This window comes from Nycticebus coucang, chromosome 6, assembly GCF_027406575.1.
Source record: "Nycticebus coucang isolate mNycCou1 chromosome 6, mNycCou1.pri, whole genome shotgun sequence".
Classification (NCBI taxonomy): domain Eukaryota; kingdom Metazoa; phylum Chordata; class Mammalia; order Primates; family Lorisidae; genus Nycticebus; species Nycticebus coucang.
Genome location: NC_069785.1, coordinates 36,403,539 through 36,423,363, shown reverse-complemented (window position 1 = coordinate 36,423,363; position 19,825 = coordinate 36,403,539). Strand labels below are relative to the sequence as shown.

At 41.1% G+C, this 19,825-nt stretch overlaps 1 protein-coding gene across 5 annotated transcripts in view; it reads left to right on the top strand.

Annotated features, from left to right (window-relative positions):
- The window catches only part of SCG5 (secretogranin V), a 56,097-nt gene extending 36,481 nt beyond the window's left edge, over window positions 1–19,616 (top strand). For 4 of the 5 annotated variants that reach the window (XM_053594947.1, XM_053594949.1, XM_053594950.1 and 1 more), the window contains exons 4-6: window positions 3,078–3,190; window positions 14,955–15,008; window positions 19,044–19,616. In XM_053594947.1, the coding sequence (XP_053450922.1) occupies window positions 3,078–3,190; window positions 14,955–15,008; window positions 19,044–19,139 (263 nt within the window). In that variant the 3' untranslated portion in view covers window positions 19,140–19,616. The remainder of the gene's footprint in view (window positions 1–3,077; window positions 3,191–14,954; window positions 15,009–19,043) is intronic. The other variant, XM_053594948.1, reaches the window with a different exon arrangement.
- Window positions 19,617–19,825: the final 209 nt, after the last annotated feature.

Genomic DNA, 19,825 nt, shown 5'->3' with positions numbered 1-19,825 from the left:
AGAAAGATCAGCTCAGAGAGTTTGGAGAACAGCAGTCTCCACAGAGGTCTGGTTGGGTCAATTAGATCAGGACCAACAGCAGAAGCAGCACCTGGAAACTTGTCAAAATGCCAATTCTCATGTCCCACTTGCCCCCCAACCTATTGAATCAGATACTCTGAGGGTGGGACCTAGCAAGCTGTGTTGTACGTGTAACCAGCCCTCCGTGTGATTCACACTAAAGTTTGAGACCTGTTTTGGGGATAATGAAGAGAGACCCAGAGTTTGAATCAAGAGATCTGGGTTCTAGACTAGACTGTATATAGGATGTCACTTCCCTTCCTTGGGCCTTAGTCTCTTGAGCTGTAAAGGGAAGACATAGTCATCACCTTAAGAAAACACTGAGTGTGCTTCTAGGTTATTCTGAAAAAAAGGGAAATAACAGGCGGATGTGATCAAGCACTAGTTTGTGCACTTAGAGCTTGGAGAAGAGCTGGACCACACCAGGCTGATACAGTGTAATAAAACCCAACTGCAGACAGGCTGTCAGCACAGGTTAGCTGTGATTTCCTTTGCTAGCCTTCCATTAAGCTGACATATTCCTTATTTATTCTACCACAATTTTCATTCTGAGAAAAAAAAGTCACTTGCTAAATTTGGCCACTGTTTGGGAGAAAAAGCTTGAAACCTGTCTCGCAGAGAAGAATTGCGACATGGCCCAGCGCAGCTGGGTAATCCTGGAATGAAACCGACGTGCCGCCTCCGGGCTATGCTGTCCTCTGAATCCTGGTGGCGCAGAGGCCCCTGGAGTCCCTCTCTCAGCCTCAGGGACAGGGTGTGCATTCGGAGGCCCATTTTCAGGTCCGAAGACCCCTTCAGTTTTCAGAGCAAGTTTTATCTCTGCGTCTCAGTCTGTGCCCACTCAGAGATACTCGAGGAAGAATGAATTTTGAAAAGGTTGTGAAGCCGCCATCCGCAGATGGCCTTGGTTTGGTATTCCTTTCCTACATGTTAATTGCCACGGATGTAAAAGCTAGATAAACAACTTAGTAAAAATTGAGGAGTCACGTTAAGCCACCTAAAGATTTTTCCAGAGGGCAAATGGCTTCCACACTAGCTTCATGCTGCTGAGAGCTGAGAAACTGCATACTGAATTCTGATACACACACACAAAACAGCCTTCTAGAAGGCTTCAGAGAGGTCTCAAGATCTCAACCCAGCTAACTGTCATTACAGCCCCTTTCAGCATTTATTTCAATGCCTCATTATTCTTTTGAAATGGGACTCTCTTTCTTCCTAGCCCTGCCCAAAATTCACAATCCCTACCCTGTCCCCCCTTTTTATAGATGTCTAAGATATGTTAGAGATGGGGAAAAAATCTGACTCATTTTTAGAGCACCATGACTGGTAATATTTAGTAAAGGGTTGAGGTAAAAAGCAGCAGCCAAGGCCAGGTGCAGTGGCTCATGCCTATAATCCTAGCACTCTGGGAGGCTGAGTTGGGAGGATTCATTCAGGTCAGGAGTTCAAGACCAGCCTGAGCAAGAAAAATTAGCTAGCCATTGCAGTGGGTGCCAATGGAACAGCTACTCAGGAGGCTGAGGCAGGAGGATGGCGGAGCCCAAGCGGGTTAGAGGTTACTGTGAACTAGGCTAATGTCATGACACTCTAGCCTGGGCAAGAAATAGAGTAAGACTCTGTCTTAAAAACAACAACAACAACAAAAACCAGCCAAGAGGAATAACCCTTTTTCTTTGGTTTGAATGGGAGACATGTTTTATTTCAAAGAGCAATCATAGCATAAACTGCCATTTAAAGGAACGTGATAGAAAGCGAGCTAAAACACGTTGCAAAGCTGTAATGTACCATATGCTCTATATGTGACCATCCTTACTCCTCATAGTGAATCGTTAGGTAAGTATTTGATTATTTGCACTCACCGATGAATAAATGAACTTAGGCTAAGATAACTTTCCAAAAGAACTAAACTGATCTGTCACATATGAGCTGGGATTTGATGCTTGAGCTCTGGGCTGTCTGACTCCAAAGCTGAAGCCATTACCACTATAACACACAGCCTCAAGTACTGTCTGGAGATTGTTGTTATTACATAGTGTGCTTTCTCCAAGAAGTTGAAGTAGTTTCTAAAGAGCTCCCTCAAGAGTTTTGAATGCAGTGAAAGTGTACTGGTTGAGGAAACACGTGCTGTTTGCAGATAAAAAATGTTAGTGGTGCCAGGCACAGTAGCTCTCGCCTGCAATCCCAGCACTGTGGGAGACTGAGGAGAGAGAATTGCTTGAACTCAGGAGTTCGAGACTCGCCTGAGCGAGAGTGAGACCCCCGACTCCTAAAAAAAAAAAAAATGGAAAAACCCAGCCAGGCACCCTGGCAAGCGCCTGTAATCCTAGTAGCTTCCAGAGGCTGAGGCAGCAGGATGCCCACAGCCCGTGTCTGAGGTTGCAGTGAACTATGATGCCATTACACTCTGCTCAGGGGCATAGGGTGGGACTCTGTCTCAACGACAACAACAACAACAAAGCAAAAAATGATAGTGGCTCAACATAATGGAAGTTCTTTCTCACTCATGGGAATCCGTTTCAGAGGTGGGTGAAGATGTGTTGGAGTGGATAGTTCAGCAGCTCAGACTGTCATCTTGACACTCAACATCCATAGTTGCTCTAGTGGGCAACATGTATCAGCAAACAGCAGATGGGGGTTGCGGGGAGGAACAGAGCATTACATGGGAAGTTTCTATGGGTCAGGGCTAGGAGCAGATTTCACTTCTGCCCACATTCTGTTGGTCCAAACTCAGGCATATGACCCCATCTGATTGCAAAGCAAGCCTGGGAAATTAATCTAGCTGTGTACTGAGGAGGGACTGGAAATGGGTTTAGTAAATAGCCAATAAGTCTCCCCATAAGAATTTGGAATGGGGAATCTCATCCAATAGGGAAAATGGGTCCCATAGAGAAAGTGCCATAGAGTGGCTGATGTGAAAAGATTCTGACCTTCAGATGTCTAGTTGTATTTGATAAATTATGTCTTATAATAATAATAAAAGCCTTGGCCATCCCTCAAAAACCTTTGGCTGTTTGCAGTAGATGATGGATGTCTAGAAAACACCCCTGACACAGCTGAGTTCAGTCGAGAATTCCAGTTGCACCAGCACCTTTTTGATCCGGAACATGACTATCCAGGATTGGGCAAGTGGGTAAGTCCAATCTCAATTGTGTTCTGAGGGTACTGATGGCAGAGAGAAACAATGCAAATGGGGGAGAGAAGAAAAAGGTTTAGAAGCGGATTTTTCAGAATTCAGAATTCTCTGGTTGAGAGGATGTGATTGTTTATTATTTCAAACCACACTTATGTGTCAAGGCAGCAATATCTCAGATCCATCCGAGGAGACAGCAACCTAACATTAGCTCCAGTCTCCGGAGGCTTCTACTCTGGTCTACCCCACAGCCTGTGTCATATACATTCTAAAGTCTCAGCAGTGTTTCATGCATCTCTTAAAAGATTTTATCAAAAGTATATGGTTTTACCAGGTATGGTGGCTCATGCCGGTAATCCTAGCACTCTGGGATGCCAAAGCAGGAGGATCCCTTGAGTTCAGAGTTCAAGAGCAGCCTGAGCAAGAGCAAGACCCTGTCTCTACTAAAAATAGAAAAACTATCCAGGCATTGTGGTTGGTACTTATCATCCCAGCTGCTTGGGGACTGAGGCAAGACAATCACTTGAGCCCAAGAGTTTGAGGTTGCTGTGAGCTACCATGACACCACAGCACCCTACCCAGGGTGAAAAAGTGAGACTCTGTCTCAAAAAAAAAAAAAAAAAGAGTATATGATTTTCTAAAAACAAAACAAAACACTGAGAAAACTTGCAAATTTGATCTCTAGACTGAAGGAGATGATCTCTGCAGATCAATGGAAAAAAAGATGCCAGAGCTCAGAAACAGAAAAATGTAATTCTGCTTTACAGAAAGAGAAGAACAATTCCAAAGTGTGCATTTGCTGTGAGGCCCAGCAAGTACGTGTAGCTGTCAGTCCTTAGGGAAGTTGTTTATAAGCACTTAGAAAGAGAAATCATGAGCACTTGGCATCAGCGTGCTAAAAAAGAATCTTGCCAATCTAATTGTATTGTTTTGTTTGCCAGTGCCAGTCAGCCAGCTGGATGAGGGAAATGGAGTGGGCATGGTGCATTTGGGCTTGTGCGAGGTCTGTGACAAGATCCTTTATGATCTCCTACTGGGAGAGGTGGAGAAAAACAGCCTAGGCAACGGGATATGACCAAAAAGGAGTCTGTTAAAAAAGAGTCCCTGTCAATAGGGAGGGATGTTTCTCAGGGTCTCCTGCGTGTCTCAGTGCTACCCCACTGCACATTTGTATCAATGTTTGTAATAAAAATATATCAGACGTGTACTTACCAGATTCTCCAAGGATGACACACAGTTGGGAGGGATAGCACTGCCTGACAGCATTGGGATTCAAGAAGATCCCAACGGGCTGGAACAATGAGCCAGGAAAGATCCCAGATGAAGAGGGATATAGTTCCAATCCTGTGGTTGGGCCTACACAATCAAGTGCTGAAGCCTCATGAGAACAGTGAGGAAACACCAGGAATGCCACTCACAACAGTGGGTGGCCACTCATCAGTGGAGTGCGTGAATGAACGTGTGAGCAAATATTCCAAATTGCCTAAGCCCTTCTAAAGTCCTCCATCCCTCTCTGCTCATTACTGGGAGCTTCTTACTTAACTAAAAATATCAAAATCTCAAAACTAAACTCCCTGCCTTTCTGCTGCACTGTTTTAAAGACAGACGTCCCTGCTCAGTAATGACCGCTTCCATTTTTTCCACCACCTGGCTTCAACATTGCATTGAGTCAATTTCCTCTGCCTTCAATGTACACACATCTCCCATCTTAAAACAGGAACACCACCCCTAAGTTAATTTTGCTCCCCCATCTTGCATTATTCTATTTCTCTTCTCTTTCATAAGCAGTTCTGTTAGGAAGAATAGGTTTGTGGAGCCATTTTCAAACCTAGTGGCAGTGTTAAATATGTTAAACCAAATAGCAAACATCTATAGGCTCTCAGATAAGAGACTGAAATCAGGAAAGCTTTCCACCAAAGAGGTTATGCTGGTGGCATGTTAAAGGATGAGATTAAGAGAGAAGAGACTAAAGTCAGAAGGAAATGAGATAATTTCAGTTAGGATGGCTATGAACAGAGAGAAGAGTGAGAATCAAAGACATTTCAAAGAAGGAAAAAACTATCTAGAATTGGTATGTGGCATAATTAGCATGAGGAAAAAAGATAAAACGGGTCAGGTTTTTATGAAATGGATGATATGGACTTTTCCTCAGAGGGTATTTTAAAAAGAAAGAAAAACAGAACAGAGGGAAGGGGGAGGGAATAAAAAGGAAAGAGAGACAGGGAAAGAGTAGAAGATTACAGGGGAGCACGGGGAAGGGATCCACAGGGGACGGGCAAAGTGCTGCCAAACAGAAGCAAGGGCCAGGTTCAACACAGAGCCAGCAGGACACAGTACTAGTCTCCAAAGAGCTTACAGTCCTGTGGTTGAGATGAATCGCATGAAAAGAAAATGAACCTGAGTTTGCACCGTTCAGCTTCATGTTCCAGCCGTACGCTGTGATTCAGGTGCAATTACTGGGAAAGGTGGAAGCCAAAGGTATAAGAAGATGGGGCTGATGACCAGTGTAGCTGACTGGTGCAGTCACCACTGAGGAGGTCAAGGGCACTGAGGAGGGCAGCTCTGAAGTCTCAGGTGGGAGGGCAGCCAGTAGGCTGGAGATGAGAGAAAGGAAAGAAGGAAGAAAGGTCCGGGTCAGGGCAGAGAGCCCATTTGGTGTTGTGGCAGATGGGAAAAATGGGAACTGCTCTCTTTCCAACCGTCTTCACTAATTCTTGAAAGCCTGTATGGATTTCTCTAACCAAGTTCCACTCTCCGCCAGCGCTCCAGTAAGAGTCCAACCACTGTCCCTCCTCCTCTTTGCTTCCTTGTCTGAACACTGACTTGGGTTCCTCTCAGTCATTCCCAATTCTTCGTCTTCATTTGAGTTGCAGACTAGACTTCAGGACCACATGACAAAGGAAAGAACTATTAAGATCAATGACCAGGATGTCATTGATCTTACGCACATGTTTTATCATCCGTAACTATGTGTTTGTTTAAATTTAAGTTTCTTTGTCTATTTTCTCATCACCCCCTGGAAGTAAACCACAATTTTCATGATCTTCTCATAGAGAATGTCTTGCTTTCCTAGGCTGGGACCCACACATCTTCCTCACTGTTTATACAGAATGACAGCCTCGAGCTTGTCTTCAGCTCAGCCATCCTTTACATTAACAAAGTAATCATCTTTCCTAATAGAACTGCAGACAACGCCCTACTTCCTTATTCACTAATAACGTTTCCCTGTTTTTGACATTAGCTGGCGCTGAGCTGCTGCTTTTGCGATGATTCACATATTATAAATATCACCGTCTGCCTTGTTTCCTGCATTTCTTTCTCTTTGTTACTGCATCAGGACACATTTATTAAATGTGCATCATATGCCTTCCAGCCCCTGCGTTAGGTAATGGGAATACAAAGATAAATGGTAATCCGAAATGCATTATATAATACAGTAGTAAAAGGTAATATTTATTGAGCACATACTATATGCCAGACATTACACTGAATACTTTGCCTCAGTTACCCCATTCAATCTATCTATCCTTATCACTCTCATTCTACAGATGGGAAAATAAGGATTTAGGGAGCCGAGGAGCACAGAGCTGGTTTCAGGCAGAGCTGGATTTAAACCCAGTCCTCTGCCTCTAGAGTTCTTGAAACACTGAATACATTCTCTGTTTTTTTACGGCTTGTTGCTGACAGTGTTTCCTTTTTTTTTTCTTTTTTGCAGTTTTTGGCTGGGGCTGGGTTTGAACCCACCACCTCCGGCATATGGGGCCGGCGCCCTACTCCATTGAGCCACAGGCACCACCCCTGACAGTGTTTCCTGTGCAGCGCTTCTGTTGAGTCCTGTCAAGGACCGATTGCCTTTCAGACATGTGCAGTAAATATAGCAGTGGGGAGCTACTTAGAGGACAGTTACCCCACATAGACATGCATGTTTAACAGCAGAGTGTTATTTACGTGGGAAAAAGTTGCCTCAAAAAACAAATGTTTCTCTTTTCTAAATGTTCCTTTAGCCAGATGTGATGGCTCACGCCTATAATCCCAGTGCTCTGGGAAGCTGAGGTGGGTGGATTGCTTGAGTTCAGGAGTTGGAGAGCAGCCTGGGCAAGAGCGAGACCCTGTCTCTAAAAACTAGCCAGATGTTGTGGTGGGTACTTGTAGTCCCAGCTACTCAGGAGGCTAAGGCCAAGGGATTCAAGAGAATCTCTTGAGCCCAAGAGTTTGAGGTTGCTGTGAGCCATGACACCATGGCACTAAATGCCAGGGCAACTGAGTGAGACTCTGTGTCAAAAAACACACACACACACAAAAACACAAAAAAACAAAGAAAGTGAATGCTCCTTCACCCCTTTTTATCAGCAGATGATCATATCCTGAGGCTAAGCCATGGGAGAAATGGGGGACAAGGACCCTCTGTGACTTTATCTTTCATAACCTCAGCAAGTTTGATGCCCTTGGGTTGGTCTCAGGTTTCCATGTGATCAGACTTGATTAGACTGTGGCTTTTTTGATAGGTCCTGCTTAGCACTTTATGTCAGAAAGCACACGGCATCAGTTTGTCCCATGACCACTAGTGTTAACTCCATTCACCTGACGAAAGTGAGACTCACCAGGTTTCTCTGGTGTAAAATTATCATTTTTCCTTTCAAAATTAACAGTTAATCTCTGGGAAGGTACTTTGAGCAAATGTTCTTCTCCTCATTAAACTTTTCTAAAAAGTTTAGAATATTAGGGGTACATGTGTTTTTTTCACATACTTTGTTATTGCATACGTTGAGTCAAGGTTATAAGTGTGCCTCCCCCCCAGCCAGTGTGCACCTTAGCCAAATCTAGCATCCATCGATGACACTCACCAGAATCAATTATAACTACGATAGCTGCAAAATTGTGACTTCCTTACTCTACTATTCTTTCTGCATTTACTAGATGCCATTCTGCTCTTAGCATGTGTTCCCCCACTTCCCTATTTATTTACTTACAAATGTGTTTATTTAGAATCACTATGGACTCATGGATTCCCGTTATTATTTGTTTTACTGTTCAAACTGTCCCAGATTTGGCCAGTGAGAGTCTCTTCAACCTGGCTTTCTTTTCTTGACATGACTCCATCACTTTTAAAGTACTTCCTTACTTTTCAACCTGATTAGATAGTCCACCTTCCTTCCTCCTTGTATTTGTCCTGCCCTAGCTCTGGAATCAGTATTTCTTTAAGAAACCCCCCCGGGGTTCCATTTGGAATGTGATTTGAAACGAGGACTTGGGCAGTTGCCAAGAATCTTGATGGCACAATGGAAAGTCCTTTTAACAAGCTCATCACTACTCACATGGAAAACAGGTTCACCACTCACCAAGGAATCAACAGGGAGCTGGTGACAGGAGAGGGGTTTGGTGTCTTCTTGTTTGATTTGTATACTTCTTTTACCCACATTCCAGTCCTTAGCGTTAAGCCCGTACAATCACAGGGCTAAGTCAAAATTGTCCCAGCCACTATCATGCAGGGGTGGGGAAACATTATCCTGCTGACCCTACACCTAGCTCTTGAGGAAACACGGAGACTGTCTTTGAGGGGAAGACTAGCCAGACCTTTCGCATTTTTTCTGAATATAGGCCCTTATGAGTATCATCTATCTCAAGATCTTCTCAAGGAGATTTAGATGATGCTGCTACACAATGGAAATCTGCTGGGTCTGATTAACAGTCTCACTGCACGGTACCAGCTCTCAAGCTCTTGGGTGCTGCCTCCAGCTCAGGCAGCTGAATACCATAGTGCACGTGAAGAAGCCACTGTCCTCGCCTCCTTCTCCCTCACCTGTACCTCCCTTCCCAGCCCTGGCATGAACTTCCAGGACATTCTCTGCATCAAGACTTGTCACATTCCGAAGTGGCTTCACAAGGCACAGAGTCTCTTCTCCATGAGATTATGAAGGAGAACTTTCCAGACATGCCAAGAAATTCCGAAATTCAGATAGCAGACAGTTTCAGAACTCCAGCATGACTCAACCCAAATAAGACATCCCCCAGACACATCATAATCAATTTCACTAAAGTTAATATGAAGGAGAAAATTCTGAAAGCTGACAGACAAAAGAAAACCATTACCTACAAGGGGAAGAATATCAGAATAACTGCAGATCTCTCTGCTGAAACCTTTCAAGCTAGAAGAGGATGGTCATTGACTTTTAATCTCCTAAAACAAAATAACTTTCAACCCAAGATCCTGTACTCAGCTAAACTGAGCTTCATTTATGACGGAGAAATTAAATACTTCAATGACATTCACATGTTGAAGAAATTTGCCACAACTAAACCAGCTCTCCAGGACATTCTTAGACCTATCCTCCATAAAGACCAGCGTAATTCTCCACCACAAAAGTAAACACACCCAAAAAATTTTTGATCAAATTCCAACTTTCACAGTCACAAAAGGATTAAAAATGTCCACCGGTCTCTCGAAAGGCTTATCAATACTCTCAATTAATGTGAATGGTTTAAATGGTCCTCTAAAGAGGCATAGGTTGGTGGACTGGGTACAAAAACTCAAGCCAGATATCTGCTGCATCCAAGAGTCATATCTTACATTAAAAGACAGATATAGACTCAAGGTGAAGGGATGGTCATCTATATTCAGGCAAATGGTAAGCAGAAAAAAGCAGGCGTTGCAATCCTATTCGCAGACGCAATAGGCTTTAAACCAACCAAAATAATTAAGGATAAGGATGGACACTTCATATTTGTTAAAGGTAATACTCAATATGATGAGATCTCAATTATTAATATTTATGCACCCAACCACAACGCACCTCAATTTATAAGAGAAACTCTAACAGACATGAGCAACTCGATTTCCTCCACTTCCATAGTAGTTGGAGATTTTAACACCCGTTTAGCAGTCCTGGATAGATCCTCCAAAAAGAAGCTAAGCAAAGAAATTTTAGATTTAAACTTAACCATTCAACATCTGGACTTAACAGACATCTACAGAAAATTTCACCCAAAAAAACTGAATACACATTCTTCTCATCAGCCCATGGAACATACTCCAAAATCGACCACATCCTAGGCCACAAATCTAACCTCAGCAAATTTAAAAAAATAGAAATTATTCCTTGCATCTTCTCAGACCATCATGGAATAGAAGTTGAACTCAATAACAATAGGAACCTGCATACCCATACAAAAACATGGAAGCTAAACAACCTTATGCTGAAGGATACATGGGTTATAAACAAGATTAAGAAGGAAATCACTATATTTTTGGAACAAAACAACAATCAAGACACAAATTACCAGAACCTCTGGGATACTGTAAAGGCAGTCCTAAGAGGAAAATTTATAGCACTGCAACCTTCCTCAAGAAAACAGAAAGAGATAAAGTCAATAACTTAATGGAACATCTCAAGCAACTGGAGAAAGAAGAACACTTCAACCCCAACGCAGCAGAAGAAAAGAAATAACCAAAATCAGAGCAGAATTAAATGAAATTGTAAACAAAAGAATTACACAACAGATCAATAAATCCAAAAGCTGGTTTTTTGAAAAGATCAATAAAATAGATAAACCATTGGCCAACCTAACCAGGAAAAAAAGAGTAAAATCTCTAATTTCATCAATCAGAAATGGTAATGATGAAATAACAACAGACCCCGCAGAAATTCAAAAAATCCTTAACGAATACTACAAGAAACTCTACTCTCAGAAATATGAAAATCTGAAAGAAATCGACCAATACCTGGAAGCAAGCCACCTACCAAGACTTAGCCAGAACGAAGTGGAAATGTTGAACAGGCCTATATCAAGTTCTGAAATAGCGTCAACTATACAAAATCTCCCTAAAAAGAAAAGCCCAGGACCAGATGGCTTTACGTCAGAATTCTACCAAACATTTAAAGAAGAACTAGTACCTATACTACTAAACCTCTTCCAAAATATAGAAAAAGAAGGAATATTACCCAGCACATTCTGCGAAGGAAACATCACCTTGATCCCCAAACTAGGGAAAGACCCAACAAGAAAAGAAAATTATAGACCAATATCACTAATGAATATAGATGCTAAAATACTAAATAAGATCCTAACAAACAGAATCCAGCAACACATCAAAAAAATTATACACCATGACCAAGTGAGATTTATCCCAGGGTCTCAAGGCTGGTTCAATATACGTAAATCTATAAATGTAATTCAACACATAAACAAACTTAAAAATAAAGACCATATGATTCTTTCAATTGATGCAGAAAAAGCTTTTGATAATATCCAGCATCCCTTTATGATCAGAGCACTTAAGAAAATTGGTATGGAAGGGACATTTCTTAAACTAATAGAGGCCATCTACAGCAAACCCACAGCCAATATCGTATTGAATGGAGTTAAATTGAAATCATTTCCACTTAGATCAGGAACCAGGCAAGGTTGCCCATTGTCTCCATTGCTCTTTAACATTGTAATGGAAGTTTTAGCCATTGCAATTAGGGAAGAAAAGGCGATCAAGGGTATCCACATAGGGTCAGAAGAGATCAAACTTTCACTCTTCACAGATGATATGATCGTATATCTGGAAAACACTAGGGATTCTACTACAAAACTTTTAGAAGTGATCAAGGAATATAGCAATGTCTCAGGCTACAAAATCAACACCCATAAATCTGTAGCCTTTATATATACCAACAATAACCAAGCCGAACAAACAGTCAAGGACTCTATTCCTTTCACAGTAGTGCCAAAGAAGATGAAATATTTGGGAGTATACCTAACAAAGGACGTGAAAGATCTCTACAAAGAGAACTATGAAACTCTAAGAAAAGAAATAGCCAAAGATGTTAACAGATGGAAAAACATACCATGCTCATGGCTGGGAAGAATCAACATTGTTAAAATGTCCATACAGCCCAAAGCAATATATAATTTTAATGCAATTCCTATTAAAGCTCCATTGTCATAATTTAAAGATCTTGAAAAAATAATACTTCGTTTTATATGGAATCAGAAAAAACCTCGAATAGCCAAGACATTACTGAGCAATAAAAACAAAGCAGGAGGAATCACGCTACCAGACCTGAGACTGTACTATAAATCCATAGTGATCAAAACAGCATGGTACTGGCACAAAAGCAGAGAAGTAGATGTCTGGAACAGAATAGAGAACCAAGAGGTGGATCCAGCTACTTACCGTTATTTGATCTTTGGCAAGCCAGTTAAAAACATTCAGTGGGGAAAAGATTCCCTATTTAACAAATGGTGCTGGGTGAACTGGCTGGCAACCTGTAGAAGATTGAAACTGGACCCACACCTTTCACCATTAACTAAGGTAGACTCTCACTGGATAAAAGATTTAAACTTAAGACATGAAACTATAAAAATACTTGAAGAAAGTGCAGGGAAAACTCTTGAAGGAATCGGCCTGGGTGAATATTTTATGAGGAGGCCCCCCCAGGCAATTGAAGCAGTATCAAAAATACACTGCTGGGACCGGATCAAACTAAAAAGCTCCTGCAGAGCCAAGAACATAGTGAGTAAAGCAAGCAGACAGCCCTCAGAATGGGAGAAAATATTTGCAGGTTATACCTCTGATAAAGGTCTAATAACCAGAATCCACAGAGAACTCAAATTTATTAGCAAGAAAAGAACACGTGACCCCATTTCAGGGTGGGCAAGAAGACTGACACAAAATCTACAAACACATGAAAAAAAGCTCATCATCCTTAATCATAAGAGAAATGCAAATCAAAACTACTCTGAGATATCACCTAACCCCAGTAAGAGTAGCCCACATAACAAAATCCCCAAACCAGAGATGTTGGCATGGATGTGGAGGAAAGGGCACACTTCTACACTGCTGGTGGGAATGCCCACTAATACGTTCCTTCTGGAAGGATGTTTGGAGAATACTTAGAGACCTAAAAATAGATCTGCCATTCGATCCTATAATTCCTTTACTAGGTTTATACCCAGAAGACCAAAAGTCACAATATAACAAAGACATCTGTACCAGAATGTTTATCGCAGCCCAATTCATAATTGCTAAGTCATGGAAGAAGCCCAAGTGCCCATTGACCCACGAATGGACTAGCAAATTGTGGTACATGTATACCATGGAATACTATGCAGCCTTAAAGAAAGATGGAGATTTACCTCTTTCATGTTTACATGGATGGAGCTGGAACATATTCTTCTTAGCAAAGTATCTCAGGAATGGAAGAAAAAGTATCCAATGTACTCAGCCCTACTATGAAGCTAAATTATGGCTTTCACATGAAGACTATAACCCAACTATAGCACAAGACTATGGGGAAAGGGCCAAGGAAGGGGAAGGGAGGGGGGAGGTTTTTGTGGAGGGAGGGTAATGGGTGGGGCCACATCTATGGTGCATCTTAGAATGGGTACAGGCGATTGCACTAATGTACACAGCTATGATTTAACAATAAAAAAAGAAAAAAAGAAATTAAAAAAAGAAAAAAAAGAGTTGTCACATTCACAGAAAGGCAGTCATAGACCAACAGGAATGAGCCTGACAGCTCATTCTTCAAGGGAGTCATCTGCAAACCCGCCTTTCCTCCCTTCTCATATTAAACTGATCCATGCCCCAAGTGAGTAGGAGACAGAGGCTGCACCCAGTACTGGTTGACTTGGGCTCCTTCACTCCCTGGCAGGGACTCCGTGCAGAGCTGAGGCTGGGCAAGAGATACGCATTGTCAATTGCAGGTGAGATAGATATTAATGAACGTGAAAACGATGAAGCTTATTTTGGCATTTGTCATTTTCACTTGCAAATCTACCATAAAGAAAAAAAAACTATCTTTATAACCAGACAGCTCAGAGGATGCAAGTGTTGTATAAACTTGTTCCGTAGCAGAACCCTGTCATCTTCTTTTTAAAGAATCTATGTTAGAGCAAATTTTTATTTAGAGCAAAATGAATCACCTCTTTTCTATATTATTTTCATTCTGATTAAAAAAAAAGTAAATAAAATGACACAAGTACAGCACCGCAAATCCCCTTCTCCCTTCCTGCCTTCAGGTTAAGCGTTCTTTCCTTTACAATCTCAATAGAAGGAAATCTGTTGAGCATGTGTCTGATATTGTGGAGCTCATTTGAGTCTACTATGTGTTTAAAACACAGCAATATGTGGAAACACTTATACAAACTGTGGTAACGGAGCCTTTTCTCCCTCCACCCCCTGCCACCCAACATAACTTTCCTTTCTGCCAAGAAGTTTTTTGGCAGTTTTTAAAAGGTTCACTCTATTAAAAATGTTATAGACCAAATGGTTTTCCAATTGTCTTGACTGGGGGCTCCAGCTTAAGCCACAGAAGGAATGGTTGCAGAAGTCAGAATGTTTATTTACATAGAAGATTGTTGTTAATAGTCAGACACTACTCTAGAGAACAGTTTATGTGTACAGTTCATAAAAAGGGAGCGAGATACAAAAATAAATGAGATAAATTGTTTATTTTAAACAAAGGCTGTTTAAAAGGGCGAGATGGTTTTCCAGCGCCTCCTGCGTTTCAGAATGTCGCGTTTCCCTGTTTATGTGATTGTTGATGACACTGCTGTGCCTCCGGGCATTGCAGAGGACTTTATTAGAAGCTGCACAACCACCAGCTTTTCTCTTGTGGTCTATCTTTCTGACACGACATTCCTTTCATCTAGTTTTGTTTCCAAAATATGAGTATGCAGATATTCAGGGTACACACCAAATATTGCTTTTATAATAGACATTCTCCAAATCTAACCCATACTTCTGCATCTGTGTTTTCTTTTCTCCTCACTCTAGAACAAGAAACTCCTTTATGAGAAGATGAAGGGAGGACAGAGACGGAAGCGGAGGGTAATGTGTGGCCAGCTGGGTTGCTGTTGTGATGCTTTGGAGCTCTCTGAGTGGGGCAGTGGGCAAGCTGGAGGCCTCGCTTGTGGCAAAGTAGCAGAGTAGTCCTGCGTGAGGAGGGCCACGCCCAAGAAGGCAGCCCTTGATTCTGCCATTGTTTCCCCCAAGCTTTCATGCATGATATTTAGTGAAAGACTCAGCTTCATGGTGATTCTATCTCCTCCACTCCATTCAGGGAATGCATACTTTATCACTCCCATCTGGGTGGGACACGCAGGGTACATGTGCAGGGGAACATCTGTCCTCAAAGGGTCTGCAGGCCAGTAGGGGAAACTGATCACACATGTGCACCAATTATATAAAGAGGAACAGAGGAGTGATGAACTGCATGCTCTAAGCAATAATAGTAGAACCTCTGTAAGTTGACCACCCAAGGGACTGTAGCAAACTGGTCAACAAACAGAGGTCAACATAAGGCACTAAGCCTACTGTACTGATACGTACATGGGGTGCATGTCTGGTCGGTAAAAATGAGGTCAACTTAAGGAGGTGGTCAGTGCAGGGAGGTGGTCAACTATGCAGGTGCTACTGAATTTTGAAGAAATGTGGGAGCGAAAGATGAAACGAACAAACCTTAATTTCTCCTACATATCTTGTTCCGTGGCCTAGCCAGATTGATGTAAAATTCAGTAGATCCATAATATTTATTTGCTGACTGCTGAATTTATTGCAGGCGTATTTTTAACCATCCCAGGGCCCCCAAGGGAGAAACTTAGTCTAGGTGTTCCACATTTATCTACTTCATCTATGGTGTTGCCTCATGTAAAATGCAATATCGAATTTGCACTGGGTTTCCAATGGAAATATGACAGAGAGTTAATGCGTGATCAAGGTCCATTCTGCTAATGAACCATAAGGGCCTGGCCACCTACCTCTTTTGCTAGTCAGAGGCAGGGAGAGGAATCCTGCTATTTTAAGTGTTATGAAATATTAATCATTTTAGTTAAAATATACAAATCTACCCATATACCCAAGGCCATTGACTGTTTATTCAGAAGAGCAAGAGCCTGGATTCTCACAGCATTTGGGAGACAGTGGTGATTGTGGCCATTCTGAATAGTTTTGCCAAATCCAGGCAGGGAGTATTTTAAGAGGAATGTGGAGTTTCTGGCCTCGGCACTGGTCCTCAGGCCCCCACAACAGAGGGTTCCAAGCCCCTTTTCTACCTGACAAAACAGAAGACCACTGGCCAGTTTTTTATGCAAGAGGTAGAAAATTTTTACATTTGGAAATAAATGACTTTTGGGAGAGTTAGTGGAGTTATTAGGTTTTTGTTTTTTTTTTCTTGGTTATTACAGCTTCTGATAGCAGCTGGTGACAGGCAGAGTCCAAAGGGTATAATGTAGTCTTGAGAGAACATCAAGAAATTCTATTCTAAGAGCTCAGAATACACATAATTTACCAGTAGGATGGTTTGAATATCTTCCTATGCACAACAAGAACATTTCCAAATAAGATTAATGACTGAGCTGAAATGAATAACTTAGCATGAAGCTTTAATGGTCTCTGCTTCCTGGCCTGCCATTCCTTCTGCCTTGACTCAGTGAATGACGATGGGTCAAGATTTAGGTCATTTTTCCATGAGACCAATGATTACCAAAACTCAGAATTCTGGCTAAGACACGTTATGAAAGATTTTACTTTAGTCTCAACTTCCTCCACATAGGAAAGGCTTAGAGTTTAGGAAAAGGAGGGTCACTTTGACCCAGAGTTATCAAATTCTTCCTGTTCTCAGGCATCTATGAGGGCCCATCCTCATGACATAAACCATGACCTCTCTGGACTGATGAGGAAACAGAAGTTGTGTCCCCCATAGTCAGCCCTCAGATACGGTGTGCCCAAATTGAATGAAGAAGACCTTTACCTTCCCCTCCAGCACATGAATCAATGGAAATAAATTAAGGACTTGCTTTTATGAAAAATCAAGCCTTCCTCCAATGAAACTCACTCAGCATCTGCCATGGTTTCCAGAGCACATCAAAGCAAGGATCCAGTCCCAAAGGTTCTTCTAGTAGGCAAAGGAGAATAATGTTTTCTGTATAACCTAATCTGTTTCTTACCCAAGTGAAAAGATACATATGTGCCTTGGGTACGTCAAGATACAAAAGTGCCTTGGGTACTTCACAGCATAATTAAAACCAACGCTCATTATCATCATCACTCCTAAGTGTTGGGTTCAATCTTAGCAGTTCAATGTTTGTCAGAAAAGCTCACATAATTGTTCCTTTTTCTTTTTCATGAATTTTTTTCTCTTGTCCTCTACCTCTGACATTTCCCAAGGTCGTAAAGTGCAAATCCTGTGGAAGGAAAGGTCCTCAAGTGAGACTTCTCACATGAAAGTCCTTTACCAAGAGGGATTCTCCCCAGTGTTACAACCAAACCTCAAGTGTTTTATAAGACTTTCTATACTTATTCAAATCCAAACAAATTTCTAGTTTCTTCACAAATAAAACATCAACTTACCTTTAAACTCCTACAAATTTTTTATCTCTTAAACTGTATCTTGTTAATATTTGAGATCTTATTTAAACAGTTTATAGACCTTTGAATCCCATTTTTGATAAACACAAACATCTCATATCTTATTTTAAGATAATAGAATTTCTAGAATAAATATTATTACTCAAAAACAAAACATTTATGATACTGAATAAAGTTTTTCAGTCCATACTTGTTCCACTTACCCAAAGATGCTTATATGATCTTCTGGGGGCGGGCTGGACCACTGTAGTTGACAAAAAGGATGTTCATTATTTTAAATATTTGAAAGATGACTTCCTATCAAGATGCTGTCTTTTTGAGACATGTCACTTTTCTCATATATACATATGTATATATATATATAGGCATTTCTCACTTTGAAACTCTCACTGTGTGTGATGCATATTTGCAGAGTAAGTTAGACCTTTCATTATTCATGCTTTTACAAGTCAGGGTATGGAAGAACATTTACAAATATTACATTCAAGTCATTCCTTCTTGTTTGGAGAATGTCCACTCATCTTTCCAAAGAGTCCTGGCAGGCCATGTCCTATGGATATGAGAGATCCACCTGTGAACTGGCTCCATTCATTCACAAAAACAGTATGCAACAGGACTGCTGTTCGTTTGTAACCAACCATTTTCTTTTTACATTATTGGAGGGCAACTTCGATAAATATCTCCCACAACTTTTGAATTTTTTCCTGCTTGCTAAAAAGACTGTTTTATAAAGCTATAATTTCTAGTTCAAATCCAAACCTCAAAATTAGATGTGTATTAGAGAAGGAATGGAAAAACCTTTACTTATTCAGAATACCAACAGATGAAAGAGATTTTAGAGAATGGAGTCTTGGGTCAAAAACCAAGGAGACTTCCTGATAACTTCCTTTTTTTTTCCATCAGCTGTTGAATTTCAGGGAAGGTGGAAATGATTTCTGGAGCCCCCAATGAATTTTTTTCAGTAGACTATTGGCATGAAGAGTCAGTCACAGCAACAGAATGAGCTGTGACCAGTCTTCAGATACTAACTCTTGTCTTCTTTAGAACATTCTTGTAAAATAATTTAACGCATTTCAGATTCCTTCTGTTACCTAAACAGAGCCATAGAATAACAATTCTCTTTCATACAAGGTTCAATGAAAGCTTATGAGCTAGTCATGCAAATCTTTGCCATAGAATAATAATTTCATACGTGGTTAGTAGTGAGAGCTTATGAACTAGTTCACTGCAAATCTTTGCACCAAAAATAATAATTTTTTAAAAACCCACATTGCATCTGATAAAGAACCCTATAGTTGTGTGAAAAAAAAGTAGCGATATATATAAGTCAATGTTTCCTAGCCTGAGGAATCTGGAGTAATCATTTGGTAGGTGGTGGGTACTACTGTTATTTTTGTCAACCCAATAGGCCAGACACAATTCTTGTTTACTTCTTTTCTAAGATGCTCAGGTTTGAGTTCACATGTAATACCCAGCCATATTTTTTTTCTTTTTCAGAGTGTCAATCCATATCTGCAAGGACAGAGACTGGACAATGTTGTTGCAAAGAAGTCTGTTCCCCATTTTTCAGATGAGGATAAGGACCCAGAGTAAAGAGAAGATGCTGAGTGGACGCCCACACTGGCTGTTAGGTGTCAGCATTGCTTACGTGCACGCATTACTAGAGCCCCCAGGAACAGCAGCATGTTTCTTATGTAGATAATCGTGGATAAAAAGCAGTATTGCCCTTCACATTGACAGCTCTGCTTTCTGCTAAATTAAAATGAGAAGCTTTTTGTTTGTTTGTTTTTTCAACGTGAATCTGCAATGAGCACCAAAATTAAAATGTATATGTCAACAACAATAAAAAGCAAGACTGGGAAATGCTCAGATTTCTTGCAATTTAAAATGGTGTTTGGAGCTATACTGATTTGGCCAAGTCTATAAAAAGCTGGCATTTGATTTTGATTATGTATTCATCCAGCCCTTGGGCATTGTTACACACCAGTAAAGAGGGCTGTACTCAAGGGGAGGAGCTGACACATTCCACTTGGCTGCATCTTAATAAATAAATGTGTATGCCAGCATTGGCATGGGACATCTTTTAGTTTATTTATTTTAACTTCAGATTAATATGAGGGTACAAACCATTATGTTTGCATTTGTAAGGTAAGGTCCCTGTTGTAGTTGTGCCCCTCACCCAGGAGGAATGCTATATACCCTTTCACTGTGCCCATTAGGTGAGAGCACACCAATCCTCCCCTCCTCCCACATTGAATTAAATTGAGTTTTTCTTTTGT